The 22,364-nt window shown below is 48.6% G+C and overlaps 1 protein-coding gene across 2 annotated transcripts in view; it reads left to right on the forward strand.

The window, feature by feature from the left end:
• The window catches only part of elmo3 (engulfment and cell motility 3), a 238,284-nt gene that overhangs the window by 89,681 nt on the left and 126,239 nt on the right, over positions 1–22,364 (forward strand). For both annotated transcript variants that reach the window (XM_041192089.1, XM_041192088.1), the window contains one exon: positions 21,221–21,384. In XM_041192089.1, the coding sequence (XP_041048023.1) occupies positions 21,221–21,384 (164 nt within the window). The remainder of the gene's footprint in view (positions 1–21,220; positions 21,385–22,364) is intronic.

Here is a 22,364-nt window from a genome sequence, read left to right on the forward strand (position 1 = left end):
TTGTGCACAGCAAGGCCCCACGGACAGCCATGCGCTAATTACCTGATCATCTGTTTTTAGTGATGTCAGGTGAGGGAAAAATATTGACCAGGACACCATGGAGAACTTTTCCTTTTCAAAATAGTGCTGGGAGATCCTTGAGGTCCACCTGAGAGGGCAGACAGAGCCTTGGTTTAAAGTCTTATTCAGGAGATGGCATACCTGACGGTGCAGCACTCCTTCAGTAATGAATTGGAATGCCAGCCTAGAGTGCTCAGGTCTCTGGAGCTGTAGTTGAAATCATGGCCTTTGGGCTCAGGCAAGTGTGCTACCAAATGGTTCACTTCTGACAGCCTAAAGCTCCTGCCCATCATAACTACCGTGACCCTGGCATGAGAGCCCTAAAAGACTGAGATAATTTGACAATGGGGAATCATATTTGATGTTGCTCCCTCTCGACACTTAGCCCACTGGCAGGCCTCTTTGGTGAGGTACTTTGGGGAGCAGCTTTAGCCCACAGAACCCGGACCATAGGTACCAGCACCTTCAGGGCAGTAGGGAGATTAGTTTGGCCGCAGTACCTTTCAAATGTCAACCTCACAAAGATCTGGTATATGATCAGTTAAAGTTAATCTCTCTCCGTGCAATGCCCATTAAGAATGGAAATTAATAATTGCTGCTGTCTAACTTGTTATTCAGAGCTGAAGAGGAGAGAACATTAAAGAGTTAAAAGCCTTTGAAATGTGGCCTAGCATCAAGACCCCCTCTCAGGGCCTAGTCGTTTCCACCCCTAGCAGACCATGTTGACAAAGCAGGTGCAGTTATTTAGCCAAGGCCTCTCTTGTGGGCTGGCTTTTGTGTTCTCCACCTCCCCCTCCCCCCTCCTCCCTCTCCACACAGCAATCTAATGAGTTCTTTCATTGAGTTTATGTAGTGGGCAGCACTGAGCATTTTTGTGTGTGTGTGTGTGTGTGTGTGTGTGAGAGAGAGAGAGAGAGAGAGAGTCAGTGTTGGAGAGCTGAGCGGGGATTGAGTCAGTGTGGGAGAGAAAGAGAGTCAGTTTGAGGGAGAGAAAAAGAGAGGGAGGAAGAGTGTCAGTTTGGGAGAGTGAAAGAGAGCTCCAGTTTAGGAGAGAAACTCAATGTGGGAGAGCTGAACGCAGATAGAAAGTCAGTTTAAGAAAGTCAGTGTTGGGGGGGAGAGAGAGGGGACCAGTACGGTGAGAGAGAGAGAGACGGGGGTCAGTGTGGGATAGGCAGAGAGGAGGTCAGTGTCGGGGAGAGAGAGAGAGACAGGGTCAGTGTAAGTGGGGTCAGTGTGGAAGGGAGAGAGACAATCAGTGTGCGAGAGAGAGGGGGTCAGTGTGTGAGTGAGAGGGGGTCAGTGTGGGAGTGAGAGAGTGGGTCAGTGTGGGAGTGAGAGAGTGGGTCAGTGTGGGAGTGAGAGAGTGGGTCATTGTGGGAGTGAGACAGTGGGTCAGTGTGGGAGTGAGCAGGGTCAGTGTGGGAGTGAGCAGGGTCAGTGTGCGAGTGAACAGGGTCAGTGTGCAAGAAAGAAGGGGTCAGTGTGCGAGAGAGAAGGGGTCTGTGCGAGAGAGAAGGGGTCTGTGCGAGAGAGAGGGGTTCAGTGTGCGAGAGAGAGGGGGTCAGTGTGCGAGAGAGAGGGGGTCAGTGTGCGAGAGAGAGGGGGTCAGTGTGCAAGAGAGAGGGGGTAAGTGTGCGCAAGGGAGAGGGGGTCAGTGTGCGAGAGACAGAGAGGGGGTCAGTGTGCGAGAGAGAGAGAGGGGAAGTGTGCGAGAGAGAGAGGGGGTCAGTGTGCAAGAGAAAGGGCGTCAGTGTGCGAGAGAGAGGGGGTCAGTGTGTGAGAGAGAGGAGGTCAGTGTGCGAGAGAGAGGAGGTCAGTGTGCGAGAGAGAGGGGGTCAGTGTGCGAGAGAGGGGGTCAGTGCTTGAGAGAGAGAAGAGGTCAGTGCTTGAGAGAGAGAAGGAGTCAGTGCATTAGAGAGGGGGTCAGTGTGTGACTGAGATGGGGTCAGTGTGGAAGAGAAGAGGGTCAGTGTGAGAAAGAGAAAGGTTCAGTGTGTGTGAGGGTCAGTGTGTGAGTGAGAGCATCAGTGTGAGAGAGAGAGGGTAAGTGTGAGAAGGGGTCTGTGTGCGAGTGAGAGGATCAGTGATTGAGAGAGAGAAGGGGTCAGTGCTTGAGAGAGAGAAGGGGTCAGTGTGTGTGAGAGAGAAGGGGTCAGTGCGTGAGAAAGAGGGTCAGTGCGTGAGAAAGAGGGTCAGTGTGTGAGTGAGAGCGTCAGTGTGTGAGAGAGAGGGTAAATGTGAGAGAGGGTCAGTGTGAATGAGAGAAGAGGTCAGTGTGAATGAGAGGGGGGTCAGTGTGTGAGTGAGGGGGGGTCAGTGTGTGAGTGAGGGGGGGTCAGTGTGTGAGTGAGAGGGGGGTCAGTGTATGAGAGTGAGAGGGGGTCAGTGTGAGTGAGAGGTGGTCAGTGTGTGAGTGAGAGGGTATCAGTGTGGGAGTGAGAGGAGGTCAGTGTGTGAGTGAGAGGTGGTCAGTGTGTGATTGAGAGGGAGGTCAGTGTGTGAGTGAGAGGGGTTCAGCGTGAGAGTTGGTCAGTGTGAGTGAGAGGGGGTCAGTGTGAGTGAGAGGGGGGTCAGTGTGGGAGTGAGAGGGGGCCAGTGTGAGAGGTGGTCAGTGTGAGTGAGAAGGGATCAGTGTGAGTGAGAGGGGGTTAGTCTGAATGAGAGCGGGGTCAGTGTGTGAGTGAGTGGGGGGTCAGTGTGATTGAGAGGGGAGTCAGTGTGTGAGTGAGAGGGGGGTCAGTGTGTGAGTGAGAGGGGGTCAGTGTGAGAAGTGGTCAGTGTGATTGAGAGGGTATCAGTGTGGGAGTGAGAGGATGTCAGTGTGGGAGTGAGAGGGGGGTCAGTGTGAGTAAGATGAGGTCAGTGTGGGAGGGGGTCAGTGTGATTGAGAGGGGATCAGTGTGAGTGAGAGGTGGTCAGTGTGAGTGAGAGGTGGTCAGTGTGAGTGAGAGGATCAGTGTGAGTGAGAGGGGGTCAGTGTGAGTGAGGGGAGGTCAGTGTGAGAGGTGGTCAGTGTGTGAGTGCGAGGGGGTCAGTGTGTGAGTGCGAGGGGGTCAGTGTGTGAGTGAGAGGGCGTCAATGTGAGTGAGAGGGGGTTAATGTGAGTGAGAGGTGGTCAGTGTGAGTGAGAGGGGGTCAGTGTGAGTGAGAGGTGGTCAGTGTGATTGAGAGGGGGGTCAGTGTGTGAGTGAGAGGGGGGTCTGTGTGAGTGAGATGGGGGTCAGTGTGTGAGTGAGAGGGGGCCAGTGTGAGACGTGGTCAGTGTGAGTGAGAGGGGGTCAGTGTGTGAGTGAGAGGGGGTCAGTGTGTGAGTGAGAGGGAGGTCAGTGTGTGAGTGAGAGGGGGTCAGTGTGAGAAATGGTCAGTGTGAGTGAGAGGGTATCAGTGTGGGAGTGAGAAGAGGTCAGTGTGGGAGTGAGAGGGGGTCAGTGTGAGTGAGAGGGGGTCAGTGTGAGAGGGGGTCAGTGTGATTGAGAGGGGATCAGTGTGAGTGAGAGGTGGTCAGTGTGAGTGAGAGGTGGGGGTCAGTGTGAGTGAGAGGTGGTCAGTGTGAGTGAGAGGTGGTCAGTGTGAGTGAGAGATGGTCAGTGTGAGTGAGAGGATCAGTGTGAGTGAGAGGGGGTCAGTGTGAGTGAGAGGAGGTCAGTGTGAGAGGTGGTCAGTGTGTGAGTGCGAGGGGGTCAGTGTGTGAGTGCGAGGGGGTCAGTGTGTGAGTGCGAGGGGGTCAGTGTGTGAGTGAGAGGGGGTCAGTGTCTGAGTGAGAGGGGGTCAGTGTGAGTGAGAGGGGTGTCAGTGTGAGAGGTGGTCAGTGTGAGTGAGAGGGGGTCAGTGTGAGTGAGGGGAGGTCAGTGTGAGAGGTGGTCAGTGTGTGAGTGCGAGGGGGTCAGTGTGTGAGTGCGAGGGGGTCAGTGTGTGAGTGCGAGGGGGTCAATGTGAGTGAGAGGGGGTTAATGTGAGTGAGAGGTGGTCAGTGTGAGTGAGAGGGGGTCAGTGTGAGTGAGAGGTGGTCAGTGTGATTGAGAGGGGGGTCAGTGTGTGAGTGAGAGGGGGGTCTGTGTGAGTGAGATGGGGGTCAGTGTGTGAGTGAGAGGGGGCCAGTGTGAGACGTGGTCAGTGTGAGTGAGAGGGGGTCAGTGTGTGAGTGAGAGGGGGTCAGTGTGTGAGTGAGAGGGAGGTCAGTGTGTGAGTGAGAGGGGGTCAGTGTGAGAAATGGTCAGTGTGAGTGAGAGGGTATCAGTGTGGGAGTGAGAAGAGGTCAGTGTGGGAGTGAGAGGGGGTCAGTGTGAGTGAGAGGGGGTCAGTGTGAGAGGGGGTCAGTGTGATTGAGAGGGGATCAGTGTGAGTGAGAGGTGGTCAGTGTGAGTGAGAGGTGGGGGTCAGTGTGAGTGAGAGGTGGTCAGTGTGAGTGAGAGGTGGTCAGTGTGAGTGAGAGATGGTCAGTGTGAGTGAGAGGATCAGTGTGAGTGAGAGGGGGTCAGTGTGAGTGAGAGGAGGTCAGTGTGAGAGGTGGTCAGTGTGTGAGTGCGAGGGGGTCAGTGTGTGAGTGCGAGGGGGTCAGTGTGTGAGTGCGAGGGGGTCAGTGTGTGAGTGAGAGGGGGTCAGTGTCTGAGTGAGAGGGGGTCAGTGTGAGTGAGAGGGGTGTCAGTGTGAGAGGTGGTCAGTGTGAGTGAGAGGTGGTCAGTGTGAGTGAGAGGGGGTCAGTGTGAGTGAGAAGGGGTCAGTGTGAGAGGTGGTCAGTGTGAGTGAGAGGGGTTCAGTGTGAGTGAGAGGGGGTTCAGTGTGAGTGAGGGGGGTCAGTGTGAGTGAGAAGGGGTCAGTGTGAGAGGTGGTCAGTGTGAGTGAGAGGGGTGTCAGTGTAAGTGAGAGGGGATCAGTGTGGGAGTGAGAGGGGATCAGTGTGGGAGTGAGAGGAGGTCAGTGTGGGAGTGAGAGGGGGTCAGTGTTGGAGTGAGAGGGGGTCAGTGTGGGAGTGAGAGGGGGGTCAGTGGGAGTGAGAGGTGGTCAATGTGAGAGAGAGGTGGTCAGTGTGAGTGAGAGAAGATCAGCGTGGGATCTGTGCAGAGGGAAAGTTCTTGCTTTGCTGACACTGGGTCAGGTTTTTGAAGTCTTTAGACAAGCTCGCTGTATGTGAATAGGGGGAGCTGCTGGTTTTTTGCTGGCACCCTGAAAGGAGAGGTTGTGAATTTTTTCCCTCGCCAGTTTGGGTTTCCTGTGGACAGCTGGTGACGATGCTGGGGTCTGGATGAACCTCTCTAAGGTAAGACATCATTTGCTGTCACCTTCTTTCTGAAAGAGTCAATCTCTCAGAAACTTGATTTAAGCAGGAACAGGAAGAATATGAAAAGCCTGGAAGTTTAATTAATATTTGCAGGTGTCCACTTGAAAAGGGTAAATGGAACATCGTTAAAAGGCGGAGCCATTCATAAAATGACCCAGATCCTTTATCCCAGGTAATTTATTGTGCCCATTCTCAGATCCAATATGATTCTGTGCCTTGTGCAGTAGTAGGTAGAGTATCTTGGTGTGTCTTAGCATATCTGGGATCTTACTGCTCTTTAGTGGCCCTCATGACCTGGTCTGCACTGGCTATCCCCATCCACATGGCTGTGGCCATGCTGCAATCCAATCGGGTCTCCCCATCTCTATCATGTCGCCAGAAAAGCTGGCAGATGCTGGGTCTCTAAGCAATGTTTCTCTGCTGGTTATATATGTATATGTATATAGAGAGAGAGACATACAGAGGAGGCACTTCAGGCCAAGGACACCACCTTGAAATCTTCATCCCTGTAACATTTGCAACCTGGGAATTGTGTTCAGCAGGGCTGCTGAAGCTTCTTGAGTGTTGTTGGAGCTGCACTCATCCAGGAAAGTGGGGAGTATTCCGTCACACTCCTGACCTGAGCCTTGTTGATGGTGGACTGGCTTTGTTGTTGTAGGCCCTGCAGTAACTGCCCTTGAAGCAGATGTGTATTCATAATCACATCTGTTGTGATATCACTTGGCAGCTGCTGTTCCTGCCTCAGTGCTGCTTATTCAATAAAGGAGGGAGACAGAAAGCAGGAAACTTTGGGCCAATTTACCTAACATCTGTTAAAGGGAAATTGCTAGAATCTATTATTAAGGAGATCAAAGCAGGATACTTAGAAAATCATAATGGTATCAGGCAGCATCAATATGGTTTTGTGAAAGGGAAATCATGCTTAACTAATTTATTAGAGTTCTTTAAGGAAGTAGTAAGCAAGGAGGATAAACGGGAACCTGTAGATGTGCTGTACTTAGATTTCTAAAAAGCATTTGATAAGGTGCCACATTAAAGGTTACTACTCAGAATAAGAGCTCTTAGTTTAGGGTTGAGATATTAGCATGAATAGTGGATTGGTCAGCTAACAGGAAGCAGAGAGTAGGAATAAATGGGTCTTTTTCAGGTTGCAAGATATAATGAATGAAGTGCCACAGGGATCAGTGCTGGACCTCAATTGTTTACAATCTACATCAATGAATTGGATGAAGGGACTGAATGTATGGTTGCTAAATTTGCTAGGATGCAAAGATAGGTAGGAAAGTAAGTTGTGAAGAGGAGATAAAGGGATATAGATAGGTTAAGTGAGTGGGCAAAAATTTGGCAGATGGAGTATAATGTGGGAAAATGTGAACTTCTTCTCTTTGACAGGAAGAATAGAAAAGCAGTATACTTTTTATATGGAGAAAGATTGCAGAACTTAGAGGTACAGAGGGATTTGGGTGTCCTGTTACATGAATCACAAAAAGTTAATATACAGCTGCAGCAAATGATTAGAAAGACAAACGGGATGTTGGCATTAATTGCAAAGAGAATGGAATAGGTAAGTGTTACTGCAGCTGTACAGGGCTTTGGTGAGATCAATCTGGAATACTGTGTATAGTTTTGGTCTCCTTATTTGAAAAAAGATATAATTGCATTGGAAGCAATTGAGAGAAGGTTCACTCGACTCATTCCTGGGATGAAGAAAAGTTGAACAGGTTGGGCGGAAGGTGATCTTATTGAAACATAAAAGATCCTTTTTTTAAATTCATTTACGGGATGTGTGGCATCGCTGGCTGGGCTAGCATTTAGTGCACATCCCTAATTGCCCTTGATAAGGTGATAATGAGCTGCCTCGAACCGCTGCAGTCCTATGGGTAAGTACGCCCATAGTGCTGTTAGGGAGGGAGTTCCAGGATTTTGACCCAGCGACAGTGAAGGAATAGCAATATATTTCCAAGTCAGTATGGTGGGTGGCTTGGAGGGGAACTTGCAAGTGGTGGTGTTCCCATGTGTCTGCTGCCCTTGTCCTTCCAGATGGTAGCAGTAGTGGATTTGGAAGGTGCTGCCTAAGGAGTATTGGTGAGTTTCTGCAGTGCATCTTGTAGATGGTACACACTGCTGCCACTGTTTGTCGGTAGTGGAGGGAATGTTTGTGGAAGTGCCAATGAAGCGGGCTGTTTTGCCCTGGATGGTGTAAAGCTTCATGAGTGTTGTTGGAGCTGCACTCATCCAGGCAAGTGGAGAGTATTCCATCACAATCCTGACTTGTGCCTTGTAGATGGTGGACAGGCTTTGGGGAGTCAGTAGGTGAGTTATTCGCCACAGGATTCCTAGCCTCTGACCTGCTCTTGTAGCCATAGTATTTATATGGCTAGTCCAATTCAGTTTCTGGTCAATGGTAACCTCAGGATGTTGATATTGGGGGATTCAGTGATGGTAATGCCATTGAACATCAAGGGGCGATGGTTCAATTCTCTCTTGTTGGAGATGGCCATTGCCTAACAGTTGTGTGGTGCAAATGTTACTTTTCACTTTTCAGCCCTAGCCTGAATATTGTCCAGGTCTTGCTGCAGTTGGACATGGACTGCTTCAATATCTGAGGAGTTGTGAATGGTGCTGAACATTGTGCAATCATCAGCGAACATTCCCACTCCTGACCTTATGACGGAAGGAAGGTCATTGTGAAGCAGCTGAAGATGGTTGGGCCGAGGACACTACCCTGAGGAACTCCTGCGGTGATGATCAGGAGCTGAGATGATTGACATCCAACAACCACAACCATCTTCCTTTGTGCTAGATATGACTCCAACCAGCGGAGAGTTTTCCCTCTGATTCCCATTGAATCCAGTTTTGCTAGGGTTCCTTGATGCCACACTCGGTCAAATACTGCCTTGATGTCAAGGGCAGTCACTCTCACCTCCCCTCTTGAGTTCTGCTCTTTCGTCCATGTTTGAACCAAGGCTGTAATGACGTCAGAAGTTGTGACCCTGGTGGAACTCGAACTGAGCGTCAGTGAGCAGGTTATTGCTAAGTAAGTGCCGCTTGATAGCACCGTTGATAACCCGTTCAATCACATTACTGATGATCGAGAGTAGACTGATAGGGCGGTAATTGGCTGGGTTGGATCTAACCTGGTTTTTGTGCACAGGACATACTTGGGCAATTTTCCACATAACCAGGTAGATGACAGTGTTATAGATGTACTGGAGCAGCTTAGCTAGGGGCGCGGCAAGTTCTGGAACACAGTGGTATTGCCGTAATATTGTCAGGGCCCGTAGCTTTTGCAGTATCCAGTGTCGTCAGCCATTTCTTGATATCACGTGGAGTCAATCAAATTGGCTGAAGACTGGCGTCTGTGATGCTGCGGACCTCCGAAGGAGGCCAAGATTGATCATCCACTCGACTCTTCTGGCTGAAGATTGTTGCAAATGCTTCAGCTTTATCTTTTGTACTGATATGCAGGGCTCCCCCATCTTTGAGGACGGGGATATTTATTGAGGCTCTTCCTCCAGTGAGTTGCTTAATTGTCCACCACCATTCATGACTGGATGTATCAGGACTGCAGAGTTTAGATCTGATCTGTTGGTTGTGAAATCGCATAGCTCTATCACCTGCTGCTTATGCAAGTAGTCCTGTGTTGTAGCTTCACCAAGCTGACACCTAATTTTTAGGTATGCCTGGTGTTGCTGCTGACACTCTTCATTGAACCAGAGGGGACTTGATAGGGTGGATACTGGGTGATGTTTCCTCTTGTGGGGGAGACTAGAACCAAGGGACCGAATTTAGAAATAAGGGGTCTCCCATTTGAGACTGAGATGAGGAGAAATTATATTTTCTCTCAAAGGGTTGTTAATCTATGGAATTGTCTTCCTAGAAAGCACTGGAGGCAGGGTCATTGAATTTATTCAAAGCTGAGTTAAATAGATTTTTGATTGTCAAAGGAATAAAGGGTTATGGTGAGGCAGACAGGAAAGTGGAGTTGAGACCACAGTCAAATCAGCCATGATCTTATCGAATGGTGGAGCCGACTCGAAGGACTGAATAGCCTACTCTTGCTCCTATGTATGGATACCATCTATTTTGAAACTGTAATCCTCACAATAAGCTGGCAAACAGATTCAAAAGAAAGCTAATAAAACAAAAATAGACCTGTCCAAAGATCAAAGGCCAAGATCATGCTTCAAGGCAACAGAAAAAATGGTTTCACTTGCTGCCTGCATGTAAAGCTGGTGTTGTGGAACATAGGAACAGGAGGAGGCCATTTAGCCTCTCCTGCGTTCTGCCCACCGTTCTGAGGTCATGGCTTCTGACCTGCGACCTAACTCCATGGGGAGGAGTTTTCCCACATCGGGCGGGCTCAGTGGGGATAGTCAGGAAGCAGCCCACGATCAGGGCTGGACCGCAATGTCATGCTGGCGGGCCAATTAAGGCCTGCCCAGCATGAGTTGCGTGCGGCAGCGCTCAGCGCTGCCTGTGGTGGGGCAGGAGGAAGGAGGGCGCAAGTAGTGAGAGTGCAAGTTCGTGCATTGTGCATGCTGGTAAAGCTCCCTGAGGCACAGAGCTGCCACTGGGAGATGAAGAGTTTAAAACGTTAAAAATAAAGATTTTAAAAATGTTATAAAACATGTCCCCTCATGTGGCTCTGACATGAGCAGGGACATGTCATAAATGAAATGTTAAAAATGTTTATTTTATTTTTATTTGCTGTTGGAAACCTCATCCTACCCATGGTGAGGTTTCCCAAAACATGCAAAAGCCACTTGGCCTTTTCGTCTGCCTCTCAACCTAAAGTTGGACAGGTAGTGAAAATTTTCTATCAATTATAACTTTAACGGCCTTAATAGGCCTTTTAATCAGCGGTGGACACACTGCCGACTCCGACACGCGCCCACCATCTGAGCGCGCGATAACGTTGGGATGCTCACCCGACACCATCGTGCGTTATTTTACGCTCAGTCAGGTCAAGCGCCTGTCCACCCAATGAGCTAAAAATTCTGGCCCATGTACCTACCCTTGCCCCATATCCCTTAATACGTTTGGTTAACAAAAATCTATCAATCTCAAGTTTAACATTTGGAATTGATCCTGAATCTGTTGCCATTTGGGGAAGAGAGTTCCAAACTTTCGTCACTGTGTGGAAGTGTTTTCTAATTTCACTCTTGAAAAGTTGGCTCTAATTTTTGGACTATGCCCCTTAGGGTTAGATTCCCTAATCAGCAAAAATAGTTTCTATCTACCCTATCTGCTCCTTCCATATCTTGAAAATTTCAATCAAATCACACTGAACCTTCTAAATTCTAGGGAATACTACCCTAGCTTGTGAAATCTCTCCTCGTGATTTAACCCCTGAAGTCCATATATCATTCTGGTAATTCTACACAGCACTCCCTCCAAGGCTAATATACCCTTGCTAAGGTGTGGTGCCCCAAACCACTCCATGTGGCCTGACCAAGGCTTTGTATGGCTAAGGCATGACTTCTACCTCCTTGTAGATATAAAGGCCAGCATTTCATTAGTCAATTTGATTGTTTTCTGTAACTGTTCATGACGTTTTAACATCTGGAAATCCAAGTCTCTGTGGATCTCCACTGATTCTAGCTTTTCTCCATTTAGAAGGTGCCCTCTATTTCCTTTTTGGGTCCAAAATGGATGACCTGGCCCTTGCTGACACTGAAATACATTTGCCACAGTTTTACACATTCACTTCATCTTTCAATATCTCTGTAATTTTCTGATTATGTGGATAGGCTGCCCACTTTGCAATCTGTCTTGTTTAGATTTCCATTTAACTCGATTGCCCGGTTGATCCATGATGCCAATCTTAGACTCGGGGCACCAAGCTGAAAATCTTTGCCAAACCCTCCTTTTGTTAAACTTGCCATGGTTATTCTGGGCATTTCAGGAGCTTTTCTTTGTTGATTCTCAAGTGACACATGAAAAGAAGCGGTTACAAGAAGAGTGCGGTAGGATGAGATCCACCCTGGATCCTACTAGATCCTATTCCTAGCCTCTAGCCCCTCAATCCCAGCCCTGAATGGCCCAGGGATTGTGTCCATAAGCAGAACATTTTGCTTGGAAGGGCTGATGTTTAGAATAGAGCAGATTGGTTAATGGAGTGGATGAATCACAATGGCAGAGTGACTTCCCATCTCATCTCTTTCCCTCCCTCTCCTCCATCCACCACAAATGAACCAGCGGCAATGAGTAAAGAGGCACACTTAGTTAGGGATTGACAGATTAAGTATTTTTGGAAGTACTTCTTGACATGCTGTCACTTCAATTTCCAATCTCTTGTGCTTTTCCTCTGCATTGACCATTGATCGGACTGTTCCAGATAGTTACTGTCGACCAGCGCTGTTAACCCTTACTTGGGGTGGAGGTATGGGATATTCATTTTGTTGAAGATGTTTTCAACCTTCTCAACTTCCACCCATATCTCTTCGCAACCCCCCCCCCCAAGCCCCACTCCCCACTTCCACGTCTTCCCCACACACTCCCGCCCCACCCCTGTCTCCCTGTCCCTCCATCTCTCCGCCCTGTTGTTTCTCTCAGTTGGTGACTATGTTGGTAAGTGGGGATTAAGCCATAGAGATCATGGAGACCCCCCCAAGTTCCCCTGTCTGTACTTCGATCTCAACTGGAGGGCAAACAGGGTACTATGATTAGCTGAAGTTCCCTGAGAGTGAGTAAGGGGTGTGAAGGTATCAAAGTTTTAATCGTTTTCTACTAGGTAATGGACAATCCTGGAAAGGGTCCTGCATGTCAGCCTCCAGCAGGGCAGGGATCAGTTGTGTTCTGTACCCCCCCATCCTCCTGCATCCCCCCCTTGCTCAGTGAGTGAACCCACAGCCTAGGTTCAGACATGAAAACTGGTCCACTTTGTGAATTGTGCCCCAACATGTGTCAGTGCTTTCAATATCTTTCATGTCCACCTCCGAGGGGCCTCAGTTTAACATCTCATCCAAAGGATGGCACCTTGGACACTGCAACACTCCCCCAGTTGAGTATTGATTATGTGCTCAGATCTCTGGATGGTAGTTGAACCCTTGAGCTTCTGACTCCGAGATGAGAGTGCTACCTGCTGAGTGTTTAACCAACACTAACGCTAACACTGAACTATTGTCTGTCACTATGACAGTGAGCTAGTGTCTGGACTGCACTACTGCAAACATTCAAAAATCTGAAATATTTTTTATCAGGAATTCCTTTTCTCTTGCTCAGTCTGCCTCATCAAAGAGTGACCTCAATCTGTGAGCTTTTAATCATCCCCTGGTTATGTGTGAGTGACTGGAGGCATTCACAAATGGAGATGAATACAGGGAACAGATGGTGCCTGAGTGACTGGGAGCTGAGCCACGTGGTGAAGGTAACAGGTCTAGAAAGGAGCAAGTGGACCTTTGCTTGACTTGCCTTTGGGGAGGGGGGATAACATTTGGAGACCTCTTCCTTAGGAGGTTGTCTGGCATCCTAACATTACAGATTGTACATGAGCAGTAGAATGCGTGAGCTTCATAGATCTTTAACATGGTCTTGTTCTATGCTTCTGATCTCATTCTATATTCTGTGCCAACTGGTTAAATCCTCTCTTTGGACAGAGGGGGCAGGATGTACTTCCATCTTGGACCCATCCCCAAACTGATCTGACATTGCTTTCTTGTTTGAGCAGCTCAGTCTGCATCATCTTCTTTGCAGAGAGCTGTTAGTGCAAGGAATACTTCACCACAAGCTGTGTTTGAGACAGAAACCATCTTTTTAAGGGAAGGTTAGACGGGCACTTTTGTACAAGTGGAAGATACAGAGGTAGTGCTAGGGGATTAGTTTTAGATTGTTCTAGCATCATTAGGATGGGTTGAGTAGCCGCCTTCTGATGTAAACCTACTTTGTTTCTCTGGTGCTAAGATCTCAGGCCCCTTCCACATCCTGGTAATTTTCTCCTCTCTCCAATTAACCCCCTTCCCAAAGCATTTCCAACACCCAATACGCTACAGCTCACCTCCTACCAGCACCATGCCCACACCATCTCAACTCCAACGCAAGAACCATCTTCCAGGGACTGCCACCCGTTGTCCGTCCCAGCCCTGCTGCCCACAGTCCATCCTGGCCCTGCCGCCCTCGGTCCGTCCCAGCCCTGCTGCCCACAGTCCATCCTGGCCCTGCCGTCCTCGGTCCGTCTTGGCCCTGCCGCCCTCGGTCCATCCCAGCCCTGCTGCCCTCGGTCCACCTCGGCCCTGCCACCCTCGGTCCGTCTCGGCCCTGCCGCCCTCGGTCCGTCTCGGCCCTGCCGCCCTCGGTCCGTCTCGGCCCTGCCGCCCTCGGTCCGTCTCGGCCCTGCCGCCCTCGGTCCATCCCAGTCCTGCTGCCCTCGGTCCATCTCGGCCCTGCCGCCCTCGGTCCGTCTCGGCCCTGCCACCCTCGGTCCGTGCCAGCCCTGACACCCGCAGTCCATCCCGGCCCTGCCGCCCTCGGTCCGTCCCAGCCCTGCTGCCCACAGTCCATCCTGGCCCTGCCGCCCTCGGTCCGTCTCGGCCCTGCCGCCCTCGGTCCATCCCAGTCCTGCTGCCCTCGGTCCATCTCGGCCCTGCCGCCCTCGGTCCGTCTCGGCCCTGCCGCCCTCGGTCCGTCTCGGCCCTGCCGCCCTCGGTCCGTCTCGGCCCTGCCGCCCTCGGTCCATCCCAGTCCTGCTGCCCTCGGTCCATCTCGGCCCTGCCGCCCTCGGTCCGTCTCGGCCCTGCCACCCTCGGTCCGTGCCAGCCCTGACACCCGCAGTCCATCCCGGCCCTGCCGCCCTCGGTCCGTCTCGGCCCTGCCGCCCTCGGTCCGTCTCAGCCCTGCCGCCCTCGGTCCATCTCGGCCCTGCCGCCCTCGGTCCGTCTCGGCCCTGCCGCCCTCAGTCCATCTCGGCCCTGCCGCCCTCGGTCCGTCTCGGCCCTGCCACCCTCGGTCCGTTTCGGCCCTGTTGCCCTCAGTCCATGCAGGCCCTGACACCCGCAGTCCATCCCGGCCCTGCCGCCCCCGATCCATCTTGGCCCTGCCACCCTCGGTCCGTTTCGGCCCTGCCGCCCTCAGTCCATGCCGGCCCTGACACCCGCAGTCCATCCCGGCCCTGCCGCCCTCGGTCCGTCTTGGCCCTGCCGCCCTTGGTCCGTGCCGGCACAGATGCCTCCTATCCCTGGAACACTGCCTTTTTTTTTGACATCTCCCCCTTTCAGCTCCACATCACCCAATTTCTCAAGTGTCACCTCATTGGCCTTCTTATCTCCCGCCCTACCTCAGCCAATCCAGTAAGCTTCAATGATCTGCAGCTCCCTTACGCCCACAGCCCCAATTACCCCATTCCCAACCCCATCCCTGTACAGATTTACCTTTTGCTCACTGGAGAAATTGAACTTCAAGGCCCACGTTCTTATTACAAATTCCTCTCTTACCCTCCCCCACCTAACTACAGTTCTTGGGAGAACCTCCCCTTGTATAGGTGCTGACCCACTCAGTTCCCCTGGTTCCAAACTCCTGATTTTGAATCACCATGGGAGACCAGTCTTTCAGCCATCAAGCCCGTACCCTCTGAAATTTGCTCTCAATATTCCTATCTCCTAGCTACCTTTTTTCAACTGTGCTTGCAGTCTCCCCTGCTAGTTTCTGTCACTTGATGCCACCTCTCCCCTTTTTTAGATGAATCAGAGATGCTCTTGCATTTAGAGAGCGGTATATAGACACATTGTGTATTCTGGTTCATTGCCCTTTGTAGCACTTCTGCTGTCCACAAGTGTCAGCACTGGGAATGCACAAATCCATAAAAATAGGGAAATAACATTATTTTGGTGCAGGGTTACATGGTGTGGATGATGAAGTACTTGTGCCATGAGTAAACAGTTTTATGCTTTCGTTTCAATCAGGCTTCAAAATATTTTCCCTCAAAGCCTCTTGTGGCATCCATTTCCTCAGTTAGATGGTGGATAGGATATAGTCTGGTGTTGTCAATCATGGATATGGTTACTTCAAGCTATTGGATGTGTTTTGTTGGTTTTACGTACCTTTGGACGGGGGGTGGGCTTTAGAGGGATGGTGTCGATCTTCCCTCTCAGTCTCTGAAGTTTTGATATTGACCTAGTCACCTCCGCACAGTGGGACTGTGTCCAAGACCATGGCTTGTCCACCATCAATGAGCTGATGATGTACTGTTTGACTTGGTTATTCAAGCTGTAAAGTTGATGTAAAGTGGTTTACGGTTCTTGTAGCGCTAAGCCTTTTGCTTGGGTCTTTCAGCTGTTTGTCTCCCACTTTAATCTTTCAGACTGTTGTGGCTATTTGAGAAAGCGTGGAAAAACTTCTTCAGTGATGAGACAAGTAATTTCCACAGCAATTAGGAACATAGGATTGGAAATAGGCCATTCAGCCCCTCTCGCCTGTTTCAACATTCCATCAGATCATGGCTGATGTAAAGATCAACTCCATTTATCCACACCAACTCCATATTCCTAAAAATCCATTGAACTCAGTGTTGAAAGCTCCGATATCTCAACATCCGCAACCTTCAAATTCTGTTCTTAGCTCTGAATTCACAAGGGGAAGTACCGTGATGTCATTGGCATGCCAGTGATCAATCTGAAAGAATAAGTAACGATCAGGGTTTCTGTGGTAAATCAGTCCAATATACTTTGATACAAGCCTGCTCTATTTCTTGTCAAACCACACTTGCATACCACACTGTTATTGGCTGCATTGAGAAGCTGAGGGAGGGCATGGAACACAAACAAATAAATAGCACAGGTGCTTGTAAATGTAAAGGCCTGGTGATTGAGATTTGGGTCTGGCGTTTTGTGAGGGAGAGCTGTAATAAATGTTTAACAAAATAAAGCTGATTTAGAAGGTAGTCTGCTCAGCACTAATATTACTTGGATGTTTGTGTAAGAATTAGTACAGTGGCAAGAAGGAATACTGGCAGCTGGTTCACCAGAACCTGCTAACATCCTGCAGTAAACGTAGAAATAATTACCAGGAGGTAATCCATTCAAAGTGTGACAACATCTAGAATGCTTGTTGCCATCCCAACCAAAGGGATCATACCCTATGTAAAGACAGATTGATATCTTGCCTTAAGTATGTCAAAATCATCTCAAAGCATTTCACAAACAAGGAAAGGCTTGGGGCTCTTTTCTGTAGAAAATATTGACAGGTGACCTGATAGGAGTCTTTAAAATTATGTAGGTGCTGGACAGGGTAGACTTCCACTTGGGGTGTTCAAAACTAGGGGCCAGAAATATAAGTCAACCACTAATAAATCCGCTTAAGAATTCAGGAGAAACTTCTTCACTGAAGAATGCAGAACTCTCTACCACAGTAAGTAGTTAAGGTGTATAATGTTGACGCAGTTAAGGGGATGCTAGATACATACATGGGGGAGAAAGCACTAGAAGGACATGTTGAAAGATTGAGGTGGAGTAAAATGGGGAGAGGTTGTGTGACGCATAAGCCATTGGGCCGATTGGTCTTCTGCTGTACTGTAAAATTCGATGTGATATGTAACCAATTTATGCACAGCAAGATCCCACAGGCAGTAGTTGGAATAATGAGCAGTTTTAATCTGTGTTTGAAGGTTGGCCTGGATTCCATGGGAAAACCCTGCTCTGTTGTTATGTAGGCAAACATGGCAAGTAATTTACATACACCCTACGCAACAGAAAAGAAGATAGACACAGTAGCGTGGTGGTAATGTTATTCGACTCGTAATCCAGAGGCCCAGATTAATGATGCAGAGAAATGAGTTCAAATCCCACCATCTGGTGAAATTTAAATTCAATTAATTAATAAATCAGGAATAAAATGGTAATCACATGGTGACCGTGAAACTACCTGATTGTCGTCAAAACCCATCTGGTTCACTAATGTCCTTTAGGAAAGGAATTTTTATTTTTAATTCATTCATGGGCATTGCTGGCTAGTCCAGAATTTGTTGCCTATCCCTAATTGTTTAGAGGGAATTTAAGAGTGAGCCACATTGCTTTAGGTCTGGAGTCACATGTAGGGCAGATGGGATAAGGACAGCAGATTTCCTTCCCTAAAGGACATTAGTGAACCAGGTGGGCTTTTACAACAATTGACAATGGTTTTATGGTCATCATTAGACTTTTAACTCCAGATTTTTATTGAATTCAAATTCCGTCTGCCATGGTGGGATTCAACCTCAGGTCCACAGAGCATTGCCCTGCGTCTCTGGATTACTATGCCACTGCCTCCCCATCTGCTGTCCTTACCCGATCTGTCCTATATGTGACTCCAGACCCACAGCAATGTGGTTGATTCTTAACTGCACTCTAAAATGGCCCAGCAAGCCACTCGGGTGTATCAAAACACTACAGAAAAGTTAAACAAAAATAAAAGCAGATGGACCACCTAGCATCAACCTAGGGACCAAGTTGCTCATTCAACCTCACTAACATCTGGAGACTTGTGCCAAAATTGATAGAGCTGTCCCACAGACCAGGCAAGCAACAGCCTGACAGTCATACTCACCAAATCATACTTTACAGACAATGTCCCAGACACCACCATCACCATCCCTGGTTATGTCCTATCCCATTCAAGACAGACCCAGGAGGGGTGGCTGCACAGTGGTGTACAGTCGGGAGGGAGTTGCCCTGCGAGTCCTCAACATTGACTCCAGACCCCATGAAGTCTCATGGCATCAGGTCAAACAGGGCAAAGAAATCTCCTGTTTATTACAACCTACTGCCTTCCCTCAGCTGATGAATCAGTGCTCCTCCATGTTGAACACCACTTGGAAGAAGTGCTGAGGGTAGCAAGAGCACAAAATGTTCTCTGGGTTGAGGGACTTCAATGTCAAAGACTGGCTCGGTAGCACCATGACTGACCGAGCTAACCGAGTCCTGGAAGACATATCTGCCAGACTGGGTCTGTAGCAGGTAGTGAAGGAACCAACAAGAGGGAAAAACCTATTTGACCTCACCCTCACCAATGTACCTGTCACAGATGCATTTGCCCTTGACAGTATTGGTGAGAGTGACCACCGTACAGTCCTTGTGGAGACGAAGTTCTGTGTTCACAGTGAGGGTACCCTCCGTCGTTTTGTGTGGCACTACCACCGTGCTAAATGGGATAGATTGCAAATAGATCTAGCAATTCAAAATGAGATGATGTGGGCCATCAGCAGCAGCAGAATTGTATTCACCCACAATCTGTAGCCTCATGGCCCGGCACATCCCCCATTCTACCATTACCATCAAGCCAGGGGATCACCCTGGTTCAGTGAAGAGTGCAGGAGAGCATGCCAGGAGCAGCACTAGGCATACCTAAAAATGAGGTGTCAACCTGGTGAAGCTTCAACACAGGACTGCATGCATGCTAAACAGCAGAAGCAACATACAACAGACAAAGCTAAGCAATCCCACAAGCAACAGATCAGATCTAAGCTCTGCAGTCTCCCCACATCCAATCGTGAATGGAGGTGGACAATTAAACAACTCACTGGAGGAGGAGGAGGCTCCACAAATATCCCTATCTTCAATGATAAGGGAGCCCAGCACATCAGTGCAAAAGATGAGGCTGAAGCAGTCACATTAATCTTCAGCCAGAAGTGCTAAATGGATGATCCATTTTGACCTCTTCCTGAGTCCCCGGTATCACAGATGTTAATCTTCAGCCAATTCAATTCACTCCTCATGATATCAAGAACCAGCTAAAGGTACTGGATAGTGCAAAGGCTATAGGCCCTGACAATGTTTCATCAATTGTACTGGAGACTTGCACTCCAGAAATAGCTGTGCCCCTAGGCAAACTGTTCCAGTACAGCTACAACACTGGCATCTACATGGCTATGTGAAAAATTGCTTAGACATCTCCTGTACACAAAAGAAAAGGACAAATCCAGGCTAATTACCATCACATCACTCTACTCTCAATCATCAGCAAAGTGATGGAAGTTGTCGTTGACAGTGCTATCAAGCAATATTTACTCAGTTTGGGTTCCACCAGGGCTATTTAGTTCTTGATCTCAGTGTAATCTTGGTCCAAACATGGACAAAAGAGCTGAAATCAAGAGGGGAGGCGAAAGTGACTGCCCTTGATATCAGGATAGCATTTGATCGAGTGTGGTATCAGGGAGCCATAGCAAATTGAAATCCATGGGAATTGGCGGTGGGTGGGAACCTCTTCACTTGTTGGAGTCATACCTAGCGCAAAGGAAGTTTTTTTTTGGACATCGCTGCAGGAGTTCCTCAGGTTGGTGTCCTCGGCTCAACAATCTTCAGCTGTTTCCCCCCCAACGTTAGGTCAGAAGTGGAGGGGAATAGTCATCTGCATGCAGCAAGACCTGGACAACATTCAGGCTTGTGTTGCTAAGTGATAAGTAACCTTTGCACCACACAGATGCCTGACAATGGCCATCTCCAACAAAGGAGAATTAACCATCTCCCCTTGAGGTTCAATGGCATCACCATCACTGAATCGCCCACCATTAATATTCTGCTGGTTACCATTGACTACAAACATTACAGGACCAGCCATATAAATATTGTGGCTACAAGAGCAGGTCAGAGGCTAGGAATCCTGCCACGAGTAACTCACCTCCTGATTCCACAAAGTCTTCACCATCGACAAGACATCAGTCAGGAATGTGATGGAATACTCTCCACTTGCCTGGACACGTATGGCTCCAATAATGCTCAAGAATTTCAACCATCCAGGATAAAGCAACCCACTAATTGGCACCCCATTCCCCACTTTAAACATTCACTCCCTCCACCACTGGCACACAGTCGCAGCAGTATGTACCATCCACAAGATGCAACTCGCCAAGCCGTCTTCAACAGCATCTTTCAAACTCACGGCCCCCACTACCTAGAAGGACAAGAGCAATAGATGAATGGGGCCACCACCTGTAAGTTCCCTTCCAAGCCACACAGCAGCCTGACTTGGAAATATATCGCCGTTCCTTCACTGTCACTGGGTCAAAACCCTGGAACTTCCTTCCTGACAGCACTGTGGGTGTACCTACACCACATGGACTGCATCGGTTCAAGAAGATGGCTCAGTGCTGCCCTCCCTTCCCCCCAACCTTCCCAAGGGCAATTCGGGATGCCTTGCCAGTGATGCTCACATCATAGGAATGAGTACAAAAAGGAAAATAACCAGATAGCCATCCAGAGGACTGGATGAACGATCCAGAGAATGAGAGTTCAAATTCCAGAATTTAAAAGCATTTTAAAAATTTGTGCTAAAATGAGTAAAAGAAACAATGAAGCTGTCAGATTGATGAGAAAGCTCAAGTTGTTCAATAACCTCCTTTAGGGAGGGAATTCTGCCATCCATACATGGAATGGCCCAAATGTGACTCCGGTCCCAAAACCACAGTGGTTGTTTCTTAACTGCCCATGAAGTTGCCTAGGAAGTCCCTCAGCTGTATTGAACTGCCACAGTGATTCAAGTAGATGGCCCACCATCTTGTTTGGACAACCTGAATATACGCTGATCTTGTCAGCTATGTACCCAGTATTATTTCTTCTAAGTCTGTTTTTGCTGATCTTGGTTAAGTACACGTAGAGAACCCCCACTCCTCATTGAACAGTATCTTGGCATCCTTAACATCAACTAATTAGGCATTTAGTTGCAGGATTGGTACAACATTTCAGCTGAAAAGTGGCACCACTAACAGTGCAGCACTTCCTCACTGATACATGGAGCAGTATATCCCGAGTGAATCTGGTGGGTTGGTGGAGCTGTGGCTAAGTGGGTGAGTGGCCTGAGGAATGTGAGCAATTAGTGAACAGTACCCCTAGTGCCAGGAGAGGGGTAGGGAGACATCCACCTGTTGAAAGACCTGATTATTTGTGAGCTGTGCTCTTGTGCTTTCTGTTCCAGGTTATGCAGGTCGTAAAGGAACAGATCACACGAACATTGGCCTCCAAACCCACCTCCCTTGAGCTCTTCCGCAACAAGGTGAACGCTTTGAACTACAGCGAGATTCTCAAACTCCGGCAGACAGAGAGGATGCACCAGGAGGAGACCCTGGCACCGCCAGTCCTGTAAGACCTTGTTGTAACTGTTGAATGTCACGTGAAGTGGGGTTTGTAACTGGATTTGAACCGCTTGGAGTTCAGACTGGCCTGCCTCTATCAAAAATGTGTCGGGAAAAAGCAAATGCCTCTCCAAACTTCCTTGGCACTTTCTGGCCTTATAATCTAGTCACTGTTGGGTTGGACACTGGTTGGTATCTGTGAAGGTGGAACTTCAGCCAACAGGCGTTTCAAATTGATAAGTCGAACACTATTCATTTCAATCACATTAAGAACAGGAGGAAGCCATCCAGCTCCTCAAACCTCATCCACCATTCAATGAGATCATGACTAAGCCAAACCTCATTTATCTATCTTTGCACCATATCCATGGATACCCATTGTTTTGGCTCTTTACACAAATCAAATCATCCATATCCCAGTGTCCACATTCGATCATCATCTGATGACAAGAAGGTACCTGACCTTTCACCCTTGTGATTTTGAGCCTACATTATTCTTGAACCAAAACAAGTAGCGACTGGAGAAGAATCCGGAACATCAGTTAGCCATTTCATCATACAGCTGTTCAATCAGATAGACAATCTTCTGTTACTCTGCTGAATCCCTTGCTTAATATTTAATTGTTTTTACATTACTCTGTCCTGAGTTAATGATCGTTTACCTAGGAGAGGAAAAATCCCCAGATTCCTGGCCCCTTTGCTACCTAGTGATCCCTGGTGGACAGTGTTCAAATGTAGATGTGCGGTTAGAACAGGTTCAGGTTCAGCTCACACTTCAGGAATGGCCCCTCAATACCTTAGATTATTAGAACAAGCTGAGCCCGTCAGGAATCCAAACAATATGTGTAAATGGAGATGGATTTAATCCATTAGAATTCACTACAGTAAGACTGAATGGGAAGTGATGACAAATACAATGTGAAAATGTTTGATCCATTGAAATTTGTTACAATGAGTTAATGGGGAGGGCTTTGATCCATTGGAATT

This window comes from Carcharodon carcharias, chromosome 7 (genome assembly GCF_017639515.1).
Source record: "Carcharodon carcharias isolate sCarCar2 chromosome 7, sCarCar2.pri, whole genome shotgun sequence".
In the NCBI taxonomy this organism is placed as follows: domain Eukaryota; kingdom Metazoa; phylum Chordata; class Chondrichthyes; order Lamniformes; family Lamnidae; genus Carcharodon; species Carcharodon carcharias.